The 12,646-nt window shown below is 52.9% G+C and overlaps 1 protein-coding gene across 1 annotated transcript in view; it reads left to right on the top strand.

Moving 5' to 3' along the window:
- NTNG2 (netrin G2) overlaps positions 1 to 12,646 on the top strand; it is a 76,586-nt gene that overhangs the window by 29,588 nt on the left and 34,352 nt on the right. Inside the window, exon 4 of the mRNA XM_010856941.1 lies at positions 1 to 396. This exon is cut by the window's left edge and continues 42 nt beyond it. Within this exon, the coding sequence (XP_010855243.1) occupies positions 1 to 396 (396 nt within the window). The remainder of the gene's footprint in view (positions 397 to 12,646) is intronic.

Raw genomic sequence — 12,646 nt, 5'->3', positions numbered from 1 at the left:
GCTGGACAACGGGCGGACGTGGCAGCCCTACCAGTTCTACGCGGAGGACTGCATGGAGGCCTTCGGCATGCCCGCGCGGCGGGCGCGCGACCTGTCGGCGTCGGGCGCGCACCGCGTGCTGTGCACCGAGGAGTACTCGCGCTGGGCCGGCTCCAAGAAGGAGAAGCACGTGCGCTTCGAGGTGCGGGACCGCTTCGCCATCTTCGCCGGCCCCGACCTGCGCAACATGGACAACCTGTACACGCGGCTGGAGAGTGCCAAGGGCCTCAAGGAGTTCTTCACCCTCACCGACCTGCGCATGAGGCTGCTGCGGCCGGCGCTGGGCGGCACCTACGTGCAGCGGGAGAACCTCTACAAGTACTTCTACGCCATCTCCAACATCGAGGTCACCGGCAGGTAAGGCCCCGGGGGCGACCTGGTTCCTGGGATATTACCTCATAGCCTGGAATGTTACGTGATACCTAGGATGTTACCTGGTTTCTGGGATGTTGTCTGGTTCCTGAGACATTACCTGATTCCCAGGATGTTACCTGCTTCCTGGAACATTATCTTGTTCCTAAGATATTACCTGGTTCCTGGGACATTATCTTATGCCCAAGATGTTACCTGGTTTCTGGGATGTTATCTGACACCTAGGATGTTACCTAGTACCCAGGATATTACCTGTTTCCTAAGACATTACCTGGTACCCAGGATATTACTTGATTCCTGGGATGTTATCTTATGCCCAGGATGTTACCTGGTTTCTGGGGTGTTACCTGTTTCCTGGAATGTTTCCTGGTACCTGGGACATTACTTGGCACCTGGAATGTTTACCTGGTGTTACATCAAAGGGGCTGCGTGTATTTTTCCATAGAGGGAGATGAATGGTGGAAGCTAAATGCCCTCCATATAGCCCATGCTACCTCTGGCCACAGGACTGGGAAGTCTGGAGAGAATGGGCAGAGCTGGGCCCAGCTGGTGGGTGAAGCCTGGTGCTCGGGAGGTACGGTGTAACTGCCCACCAACTCAGTGAGGGGCACTTCACTGTGTCTGGGGGGACCATGAGATCACCTTCAGGCTCTGTGATTTGCTAGAAGAACTCACTGAACTTGGCAAAGCTGTTATATTCCCAACTGCTGTTTGTTACAATTAAAGGACATAGATAAAAATCGGCAGTGGAGAAGGGGGCACAGGGCAGGATCTGAGAGACAACACTGCAAGCTTCCGGCCATCCTGTCCCAGGGCAGCTGTGCAGACAGTGCTTGATTCTCCCAGCAACAAAGCGTGACAACACATGGGGAGTAACCCAGCTAGGGGAGCTTGCCCGAGCCTGGATTTCCAGGTTTTTATTGGGAATTGATTGCATACGCATGGCTAACCGGCCATATGATTGATCACAGCCCCTAATTCCTTGACCCACAGGTCATGTTGATACAACATGGCCCAAGGTCCCCACCATAAATCACATCTTTATTGTGAACTATGTGGAGTGGCCCCTGGCTCCGAGTAAACCAAGACACTCTTACTGGGCAGACCATTCCAAGGCTCAAAGTTACCTCCCAGGAGCTAGTCAAGGGCCACACTTTTCCTTGGAACATGTAGGGTGTGGACAGCTGTCCATACCTGCTGAGTTATTCCTTTGCTCACAGCTTTGGAGAAGGAGATGTTTTGAGGACCCTTTTGGGGGAAGGCAAAAGACCATCATAGGAGGTACAAGCAGCCTTTGATTCCCAGGAACTGTTTAGATTGCAGTTGATAAAACAGTTCCACACTGAGGTACTTTGTTTGTTCGACAGATCATGTGCTTGTCAGTATGAACAAGGCCTTTATCCCACAGCGGGGATAGAACACCCTGCACTCAAGAGCCAGGCTTTGGGAGGCCCTATGGCTCATAACCAAGGGGTCAGTTGTAAAGGGCAGTGGCGCATAACACAAGAGCTCCCTGAGTGTGGTTCCTGGACCAGCAGTGTCAGCATCACCTGGAAACTTGCTGGAGATGCAGATTCTCAGGTCCCATGCCAGACCTGCTGTATCGTAACCTCCAGGGCAGGGGCCCGGGAATCTGTGTTTGAACAAGCCTTTCTGGAGAATTCTGAAACACACTTATGTTTGAGAACCGTTGGTGTGATGGTTGGGAGTAGGCATGCTTTAGCTGATGGCCTGAATCTGCCATAGACTGGCTGTGAGCCTCTGCAGGAGGACTGCTCTGTGCCTCAGTTTCCCCATTTGTAGAATAGGAATGATAACAAGCAGGCTTCTCTCCTTGGGCTGCAATGAGTTAAATGTGTTCACGTTGATGAAACCCTTAGAAATACTTTGCACCTGTGTTTATTACATCGTAAGCCGACTCATTGGAAAAGACCCTGATGCTGGGAAAGATTGAGGGCAAGAGAAGCGGGCAACAGAGGATGAGATGGTTGGATGGCATCACCGACTCAGTGGATATGAGTCTGAGCAAACTCCGGGAAGTAGTGAAGGACAGGGAAGCCTGGTGTCCTGCAGCCCGTGGGGTCACAAAGAGTCAGATACAACTTAGCCACTGCACATCAACAATTTAAACTACGTGTTTACCATGTTATGCATGCTGAGAAAGTACTTATTGAATACAATAAATAGTGGTCAAAATAATGGTGTCAGAGAGCTGGGGCAGGCTGAGGAAAGACCGAGTTGAGACCCAGGGGTGTTGGAGCAGAATTAGGGCCAGGGCACATCATTGGCCAGTTTGGGCGGGGTTGCACCAGAGTCCAGCTGGGACAATGTACCAGGGCATCTCTCCACAGCAGGCTCCACGGACTGCCCTTGTACACAGTTACTGATGAGTGCAAAAAATCGTTTGCTGCATGGTATGTATAGTATAATCTCAGTTTTGTGAAATATATGATATAGCCAAACACATAATTTCTCTGTTGACTTTAACATTGGACAGAGGTTGACATTGATGGAAAGAGCTCTGTTCTGGCCCAGGAGTACTGTGGATGTAGGGGAAGGCTGGAAGCCTGTGTGCTAACCCCTCACTGTGGTCATGCCTGCGGAGCAGGGGTGGGCAGGAGCGGTGTGGGGCTTTGGCTTTCAGCTTGTGTTTGCATTTTATTTCACTTTGACTCTCGGTGTGGATTCCAGGTGGGCCAAGGCAAAGGCAGGCGATTCTTTGAGGTGGGGTCAAGTTCAAGGCTGGCAGGTGGCAGTGAGCAGGTGCACATGCAGAGGCCTGTGGTTCGGACACCCGTGATTCCTAACCCGCCCTCTCTTGGGGCGGGCTGTTTTAAACCAGGAATGTTCTGGAAACCGTCTGATATATGGTGGTTGTTGTGGAAGCTGGGGGTCAAAGATCAAGTTCTTGCTCCCGCTTCTTGAATCTATGTCCAGGCTTTGGGCCGTGGTCAGCACAGTGACTTCTGCCGGCCCTGGGAATATGATGGTCTGGTTTGCTTAAGACCCTCCCAACTGCCAGCTCAACAGCTTAGCAGTTTGGGGGTGAGAACCAGATCCCCACCCTTTCTGGGGGATGTGGCCTTTTTTCTGTCCTCCTCGGACTGCTGCAGAGGGTTCCTCACCTTCAGGAATCTGCTCAAGGGCCTGCCTTCCACTTTATCAGGCGGCTCAGGCAGGGTCCTGAGGTCTGGGCTGGTGACAGGATCTGGGCTGGATGCTGACAGCCAGGACCGGCCATACCCCTCCTACCTCAAGGCGGGTGAAGGTCATTTTTCTCTTAGGAAGGACTCTGTGATGCTGAAGTGGGGCAAATCATATGTGGGAAGGGACAAAAGGGGCAGAAAAGAATCTCAGCTTTTCAGCCTCATTCAAATCCAGAGGGCTGCGCTGGTACTGGGTGACCAAGGCCGGGGAGGGGCAGGCGGGCAGCTGAGCTAGGTTCCAGCTCCACCCCCTGCACCCCTGTCTGGGCCTCAGTTTCCCATCTGTAACATGAGGATCGGAGCTGCCTGGAGCCCATGCCACCCTGGCAAGGTGGCAGGGCGGTCCCTGCCCAGCAGCTCCCAGCTCCCGTTGGCACCCAGCCTCTGTGGACAGCGGGGATTAGCCATAGTGGTGGCGAAAGCACGCAATCGATTCACAGATAAAGTAAGTACTCTTCAGGTGGCTGGTTGGCAGGAAAGCGGCAACTTGGCTTATCGATTAATTAGGTCTGGTTAGATGGGTCAGCAAAGGGCCGTGACTTCCTCTGCTGCTGCTTTTCAGATTCCAGGTGGGAAAGCCCAGCTGTGCCAGGGAGCCAGAGAGGCAGGATGGGGTGGCAGAGGTGGCCATGGCCTGCCCAGACGATGCCCCTGGTGTTCCTGAGTAGGCACCTGGGGACCCAGGGCTCTCGGGTGCTGGGATTTCAAACTGAACCTGTTCTGGGATTTGCTCAGAATTTTATCACCCAGAGTCCATGGTGCCTCCCCCTATAGCGTGCTAATGATGTAGCTGAGATTTATTATTTGTGATGGGCTCCTTTCCTGTTGAGCAGTGAGCTAAGGACTCACATGTATCTTAGTTAATCTATAGTCATTTGATTCCCCCATGATTAGTAAATCCCTAAGACCACACAAGCTGGAGCTCTGAGCAAGCCGGACCTGATCTCCACCCCCATAGACCCTTACCCACAGGGACAGCACTCCCCTCCACCTTGTGTTTTTAGATAAGGAGGCCGAGGTCAGCGGGCATAGGTAGATCTCACAGCTAAACTGAATTCCAAACAGTCAAGATCCAACCCAAGAGTGCCCAGGCAAGCTCAAGTCTATCTCTGTGGAATCCAAAGGTCTTTTGGTGCTGTGATTGCTTCTAGCCCTGTCACTCAAGTCAGCTATTTCCAGCTTCAAGGGGGACCTGGATGGGAGGGGGAGGCAGGAGCGGGCCTGCAGAGGCACCTGGCTCTGAGCTGGGGAGAGGGCGGCAGAGGGAGAAGCCTGGGCCCCTGGGGATGAGGAACTGGTACAAATCAGATGGTGGGAGGAAGGGGGAGCACGAACCATGGCCCCCAGGGCAGGGCTGGGAGGAAGCACATAGCACCTGGGGACCGCTGTCCGCCACCCGCCTCCCCTCCCTGCAGGACCAAGCCAAACAGCCTTGGAGGTCCTGCCCACTCTGGGTCTGAGATTAAGAGAGTGGGGGAGGGAATCCCGCCTGCTCCCATTCCTGGAGGTCTGGGAGAGAGGCAGGTGTGATCTTCCCCTTCTACACAGGGGGAACCTCAGGTGCGGACGGGGAGGGTGGCTGGCTTTATTTAAGTCAGTGCGTCTGGGGCAGCATCCGGATTTGAGCAGGAATGAAGTGGTGCTTGGAGCAGAGACAAAGGCCTGCTCCTCTCTCAACACAGTGGTCAAGGGCAGCCGGCCCTGCAGGCAACCAGCTTCAGACAGGCAGGCACACCCAGCCCCACTGCTGAGAGCTCTGGATCCTGTAAGTTTGGGGGCAACACCCAGAGGCTTTATCATTACAAAGCTACTCCCAGGAGTTGGAGATGTGGACCCCCCCAGGTCAAAGCATCATTAGACCAACCAGGGTTTGAATCTCTTCTGCATCACTGATTAGCTGGATCACCTAAACTTGTCTGAGCCTCAGTTTTCCCATCTGCAAAATGGAGATATAGTAAGGACCTCACCAGCTAGGGGTTAGGCTTGAATGAAATGATGTATTTAAAGAGCTTACCCTGGTGTCCCATTCCTCTGGCTAGGTGGCTGGAGAGAGGAGGAGAGACCAGTTGTTGCCAGATACTCTGAAGTTGTGAAAGAAGGCACATCGCAGATATATATATATAGGTAGGGGGGGGGGAGCAGGGGGTAAAGCATCTGCCTGCAATGCAGGAGACAACAGGAGATGCAGGTTTGATCCCTGGGTTAGGAAGGTTCCCTGGAGGAGGGAATGGCAACCCACTCCAGTATTCTTGCCAGGAAAATCCCATGGACAAAGGTGGGGTTGCAAAGAGTTGGACATGACTGAACACACATGCATAGATACAGATATATGAAATCTCTTGCTTTTTGAAATATGGCCGCCTACTTCACAATTCTTTGAAAATCCTGTGCAGGGAAACAAGCCACACCTGCAGCCTGGGCAGCTCCCGAGTGAGTCAGTGTGTCCCCTCTGCTCTGGGACGTCCCTGTCTTCTCACTGTCCTGGCAGCATAGCCCCTGCACTTGTAGTATCCCACAGGCGCCCCAGGCCGGGGACCCTGGGATGCGAAATCAGGCAAACTCTGGCTAAACAGCCTCCCCGATCCTGCTGACTCTGGGTCTGGGGCAGAGGCAAAGGGAGGTGTTCACTGCCCTAGTCTCACCCCCAGGCCCTGCCCTGGGTCCGAGGCTTCCACCCAGAAAGCTCCTGAAGGCTCCAGGGAAGCCATCCAGCTGGGCCTTAGTCAACCAGGGACAGAAAAAGAAGAGTGAGTTCCCCGTTCCTGGAGGTGTTCAAGTCAAGCAGGGTGGTGGTGGTGGGAGATGGTGGAACGAGTTTCCTTGCATCAGATGAAGGTCCTGTGCACCTGACCTATACATCACTGATTAAGGGAACAGGAGCTATAGCTACCATTTGAGAATTGGGTGGGTGTTGAAATCCACTAGCTTCCCCAGATGCCGCCGGGGTCTGGCTTCTTCCCCGAGGCCCTGGGCTGGCCAGCACCCGCCTGGTTTTCCCCCTCCCTTGGCCCCTTCCCCTTTCTTGCCTTCGTGTCTTCTTCCATAAGCATCCTGTCCCTATTGATCACCCAGTAACTGGAGATGGAAGGAACTTAGGACAAGAATAGAAACCGCAGGAGGGAAGAAGGCTTTGTGCACGTTGGTGGCGGGGCGGCGGGGGTGGGGGGCAAAAGAGGGGAGGGAGGGACCAGAGAGAGCAGAAGGCGGTCCACTGACTCTTTGTACATTCTAGTCTCTTCCTCCGATGACCCACAGGAAACACGAGCAGGAAGGGAAGCATGTAGTTCTACTCTATCTGCGCTGACCCTTGTAGCTCTGTGATCCCCACCGAGGCTGGGAGCGGGGCTTCCTCCTTCCATAATGATAACTGTCATTGCTGAGCAGTTCTGATGGGCCACGTGGTATTCTGAGTCCTTTATGTGTGTTTCCTCATTGATCCTGCCCCATGAGGGGCATCATCCCCAGCATACAGATGAGGAAACTGAGGCTTGGGAAGCTGAGAAGGAACATTTTCTTTCTTTCTTTCTTTTTGGCTCTGCTGGGTCTTTGTGGCCACATGTGGGCTTTCTCTAGTTGTGGCGAGTGGGGGCTGCTCTCTAGTTTCCATGTGCAGGCTTCTCATTGCAGTGGCTTCTCTTGTTGCAGAGCACAGGCTCTAAGCCTTCAGTAGTTGCGGCACGTGGGCTCAGCAAGTGTGACTCTGGGGTGCTAGTGCACAAGCTCAATAGTTGTGGCGTATGGGCTAAGTTGCTCTGGGGCATGTGGGATCTTCCTGGACCAGGGATCAAACCTGTGTGTGTCTCCTGCACTGGCAGGCAGATTCTTCACCACTGAGCCACCAGGGAAGCCCCCTGGAGACTGAGAAATAGATGAAGGTACCCCGTTAGGATGACTGTTTTCAGAAGCACAGAAAACAGCAAGTGTTGGTGAGGATGTGGAGAAACTGAAATCCCTGTGTGCTGTCATAGGAGTGTCAAATGGCACAGCCACTGTGAAAAGCAGGTTTTTTGATTCCTCAAAAAATTAAACAGAATTCCCATATGATCCAGCAGTTCCGTTCCTGGGTATACCCCAAAGAGTTGAAAGCAGAGACTTGAACAGATATCTGAGCAGCCGTGTTCCTAGCAGCGTTATTCACATGGGAAAAAGGTGGACACAGCCCAAGTGTCCGTCATTCGATGATGGAGTAACAAAAATGTGGTCTATATTAGTATTAAGCCTTGGATTAATATTAAGGAAGAGTATTAAGCCTTGAAAAGGAAGGATATTCTGACACCTGCTGCAACATGGATGAACCTTGTGGACTTAATTCCAAGTGAAATAAACCAGACACAGAAGGACAAATACTTTCTGAGTCCATATGTAAAGCACCAGGAAAAAGCAAATTCTTAGAGACGGAAAGTGGAATGAGGTTACAGGGTAGGGGAGAGGGGAATGGAGTTATTATTTAGAGGGTACAGAGTTTCTCTTTGACATGTTGTAAGCATTCCAGAGAAGTATTTTTTAAGGTAATTCCTTTGCTTTGTTTGTTAATTTTATTTTATTTTTGGCTATGCCATGTGGCTTGCAAGATCTTAATTCCCCAAGCAGGGATTGAACCCGGGCCACTGCGGTGAAAACTCGGAGTCTTAACCACTGGACCAGCAGGGAATTCTCTGGAAAAGGATATTGATGCTGGTTGCACAATAATGTGAATGTACTTACTGTCACTGAGCTATACACTTTAAAACGGTAAGTCTTAGATTATGTATAAGGACTCGCCTGGTGGCTCAGTGGTAAAGAATCTGCCTGCCAATGCAGAAGATGCAAGAGATGTGGGTTTTATCCCTGGGTCGGAAAGATCCCCTGGAGGAGGAAATGGCAACCCACTCCAGTATTCTTGCCTGGGAAATCCCATGGCCAGAGGAGCCTGGCAGGCTATGCTCCATGGGGTCACAAAGAGTTAGACACGACTTAGCAACTAACACATGACATGTTATATGTATTTTAACACACACGTACAAGAAGAAGAAGTAGGTGGATGACTTCCATGTCAGACTGTCCAGGCGTGACTCCTGGCTCAGGGGTGACCCAAGGCAAGTTTCTCAGCCTGTCTGTGGCTCCTTTTCCACCGCCATAAAGTGGAGATAATACCATGGGGTTTAAATAAGATAAACTATGAAGAGGATCAGAGCCATGGCTGGCAGTAACAGGCAGTAAGTGCTTGGGTCACCACTGCGTCGGTAAACTCCAGGATTGCACACTCCAGAGGTCCTTTCAGGGGCCTGTGAACTTTCAGGAGGGTGGGCTTTAAGGCTCCCGGTCTCCCAGAAGTACATGCTAAGTGCTGTGTGGGTGTGCAGTCGGCCCAGCGGAGGGCCTTAGTTTTTATTCCAATTCCAAGGGGGTCCATGATCCCAGCACGTTTGGAGAGTCAGTTTCGTGTTTTACTTTCTATTTTTTCAACCCAGCATGTATGTTCCCAGCTCATTAGGGGCAGAGATTTGGTGAGATGCAGTTAACACCCTGTAACCAAATCTGCCAAGCCTCCTGAACTATTGCCTCTCACCAAAGACAAGACATGCGCAATACTGCCGAGAAATGGGGTACAGGCAGAGCCATGTGGAGGATTGCGGGGGTGGGCTCCACTGCCAAGTCCGGGAGGCGGACCCAGGGGGCATTTGGTGCCTTTGGGCTGCCCGTCTACCCGGTATGGCCCCACCTCTCGTGGGAGGGGCAGGAAGGGGGTCCTGGGTTTGCCTGGGGTCTCAGAAGATGTGGGGAGCCCTGCAGGTGAGTTAGGAATGGAGTCACTAACAGTAAAGCCTTCCAACAGCCCTGGGGGGAACCAGCACCCCCCCTTTCTCCTGCTGAGTGAGGAGGATTTCCTTCTGAGAGTTTCAGCACCGTTGTAGCACTTCACTCAACAAATATTTTTCAAAAGTAAGCCAGACCAGCACTGGTCCTTTTTAAACTTTCTTTACTTATTTTTGGTTGCTCTGGGTCTTTGTTGCTGCAAGCGAGCTTTCTCTAGTTGCAGAGAGCGGGGGCTAGTCTTTGATGCCCCGAAGGCTTCTCACTGGGATGGCTCCGCTGGTTGCGAAGCACGGGCTCTAGGTACCCAGGCTTCAGTAGTCATAGCACGTGGGCTCAGCAGTTGTGGCGTACGGGCTTAGCTGTCCTGAGACATGTGGGATCTTCCTGGACCGGGGATCAAACCCATGTCCCCTGCATCAGCAGTAGGATTCCTATCCACTGAACCACCAGGGAAGTCCCCAACAAATGTTTCTAGTGGGCACTTGTGTTAGTTTCCTAGGGCTGCCATCCCCAAGTACCACACGTCAGGTGCACTTAAAACAATAGAAATGTATTGTCATGGAGTTCTCGAAGCTTGAAGTTTGAAATCAAGGTGTCGGCAGGGCCATGCTCTCCCTGAAACCTGTTGGGGAGAGTCTGGCCCCTAACTGCGACAGGGAGCCAGCATCTTTGGCGTCCCCTGCCTGTAGATGGACCACTCCATCCTTTCTGTCTTCGTGTGGCGCCTTCTCTCTGCTCTTCTGTCTCCAGTGTTCTCCATGTGTCTTCTCTTCTTAGAAGGACAGCAGTCAGATTGGACTAAGGGCTCATCCTATTCCAGTATCGCCTTATCTTAGTTTATATCTTGATCACATCTGCAAAGACCCTATTTCCACATCAGGTCAGAGTCACAAACACCAGAGGTTAGCACTTCAATCTGTCTTTCTGGGGGACACAATTCAGTCCATAGCAATATGTATTATGTGTCCAACACAGCCAGGCGCTTCATATCCAACAGCCCCACAGGGTTTACAGTCCTGTAGAGAACCAGAAATGAACAAGCGAAACCACCATGGGTGGCTCAGGTTGCTGGGAAGGTAGCAAACAGGGAAGAACAGGAAAGGTGGCTGGGAGGGCTGACCTGACGTCAGGGCTCAGGTGGTGGGGGATGCCCCCTATGGAGGCAAGCAGGGTAATTTTGGTCAACGGTCCCCTAAGACATCCACCTGTCAAAGGGAATTACAGTCGCTTCCAGTTTGGGGCAACTGAAAAGAGCTGCCTTGAACACTCGTGTGAAGGATTGGGAGTGAGCACAAGCTTTCATTTCTCTTGAGTGAATCCCTGGGTGTGGGATGGCGGGTTCATATGATAAGCATGTGTTTAACTTTCTAAGAAACTGTGGATCAGTTTTCCCGAGTGGCTGTCCCCAAAAAGGAAGACAGAGTTCTGTTTGCACCTGTTGCTGTGAGATGCCCTTGAGATCGGAGCCTCTGGACAGCCAAGTCTGAAGGGCAGGCAGCACTGGGCACCAGGAGTCCTGGGCTTTGCGATGACAGCCGACACCACCGGAGTGTGTGAGGCTCTGAGACAGAGGAGGAAGATGAGGGCTGACTGGGGATGGAGCCTGGGAAGCTAGACAGTGAGGGCAGGACACGGAGAATGAGGAGCCATGGGGGGAGGAAATCTGGAAGGACAGTGCCCCAAAGCCCAGCAGGAGGAGTGGGTAAAGGGGGCAGGGGCATCAGTGTCCAGTGTCACTATGGGGTCCAGACAGAGGACAGGAAGGTGGGTCTGTAGACTTAGCAATAGGGATATCAAAGGTGGCCTTGAAGGGGCAGGTTTGGGGGAATCGGGGATGAAGGCCAGGTTGACTGGATTCCAGGGTGAATGCAGAACATTTTTAATGAGTAAGGAGTAGGAAATAAAAAAGGCACTGCTGATAAGGCTTTCAAGAAATTTGATCCTGAGAGGGAGCAGGGAAACAGGACATGAGCTGATGGGGAGTCTGGGGGAAGGAGAAGATTCTTCCTGAAGAGAAGGAGGGACCACAGCACCCTGGGGTGCTGACAAGGCAGAGAGGGGCAGCAGGGGAATGTGCTGGAGAAATCAGTCAGGTGGGGTGGAGGGCCTGGGAGGATGGAGGGGGCTCTGCCACAGTGTGGAAGGAGAAGCCAACAGGGGCAGGCTGACAGTCAATAGTTAAGCCAGCAACCTCCGCCCCTTCTTACATTTCTAAGGATTCCGTATCCTCATGGCAACCAAGAGCAGTCATCCTCCCGGCTCCGAGGTCTCTCTGAAATGAGTCAGTGGCGGCCCACCTGGGTGTCAAAGAGAAGCCTGCATTTGAATTCAGACTCTTTCATTTGCTAGTTTATGACCCAGGTCAAGTCTCTTCAATTTCCCTGGGCCTCAGTTTCCCCGTCTGTGAAATGGGACCCTGTCGTTTTGAGAGCCGTTTGAGAATCGCAGGTCTTCAGCTCAAGACCCAACGACATGCAGCAGGTGCTCAGGAGATGGGTGCCCCTGTCACTCATAAGGAGTCAGTACGTGGTCAGGGGAACCAAAGCCCCTTTCTACGGATACCTCGCTCACGTGAAGGACCTGCTGCAGGCAAGATGAATCCCTGGATCTGTGCTCCTGGCCGGCTCTCTGCCCCACCTGCTTCATGAGTCATTGGGTGTGCAGCAAAGAGAAACTTATTTTCATGTTAGAGGTAGTGACCTTGGAAGAGTGTTAGTGCCAACAGCATCTCAGGGAGTGTGGAGGACCAGGCAGGTTCCTGTGCCCCGCCCCCAGCCTGGTGATCCGCAGGATCTACGTAGCTGTAACCGGGGCTAATGAGGCGTGGGCCGGACATACAGGGCCGGGCAGGGGAAATCCAGCTGGGGAAGAGGCAGGTCAATTCCAGGCTAATTGCGAGGTCCTGTTCCGCTGCTGCCCTGGCTTGGCCGCCTCCCTGCCCCTTAGCAGAGGGAGCATGGGCAGGGGGAAGGGGGGTGGGCATTTTGAAGGCTCGCCGGCACACCGCCCACATCAAGCACACTTCACACTCACTGGTGCTCCCGTGTATGTAGCCCTCCAGGCCGCACACGCGTGCAGCCCCACCTACACATGGGAAGCTGCTTCCACAAGCATCAGTCACAAATGCATCCCACGCCCCACCGCCGCCGTGCACCCCGGCTCACAGAAGCCGACCCAGAGGACGGAGCTGCGGCTTTCTCAGCAGCCCAGGGTCATCAAGGAGCCTCGGCCGG

This window comes from Bison bison, unplaced genomic scaffold (genome assembly GCF_000754665.1).
Source record: "Bison bison bison isolate TAMUID 2011002044 unplaced genomic scaffold, Bison_UMD1.0 scf7180017864375, whole genome shotgun sequence".
NCBI lineage: Eukaryota > Metazoa > Chordata > Mammalia > Artiodactyla > Bovidae > Bison > Bison bison.
This window is presented reverse-complemented; position numbering and strand designations above follow the sequence as displayed.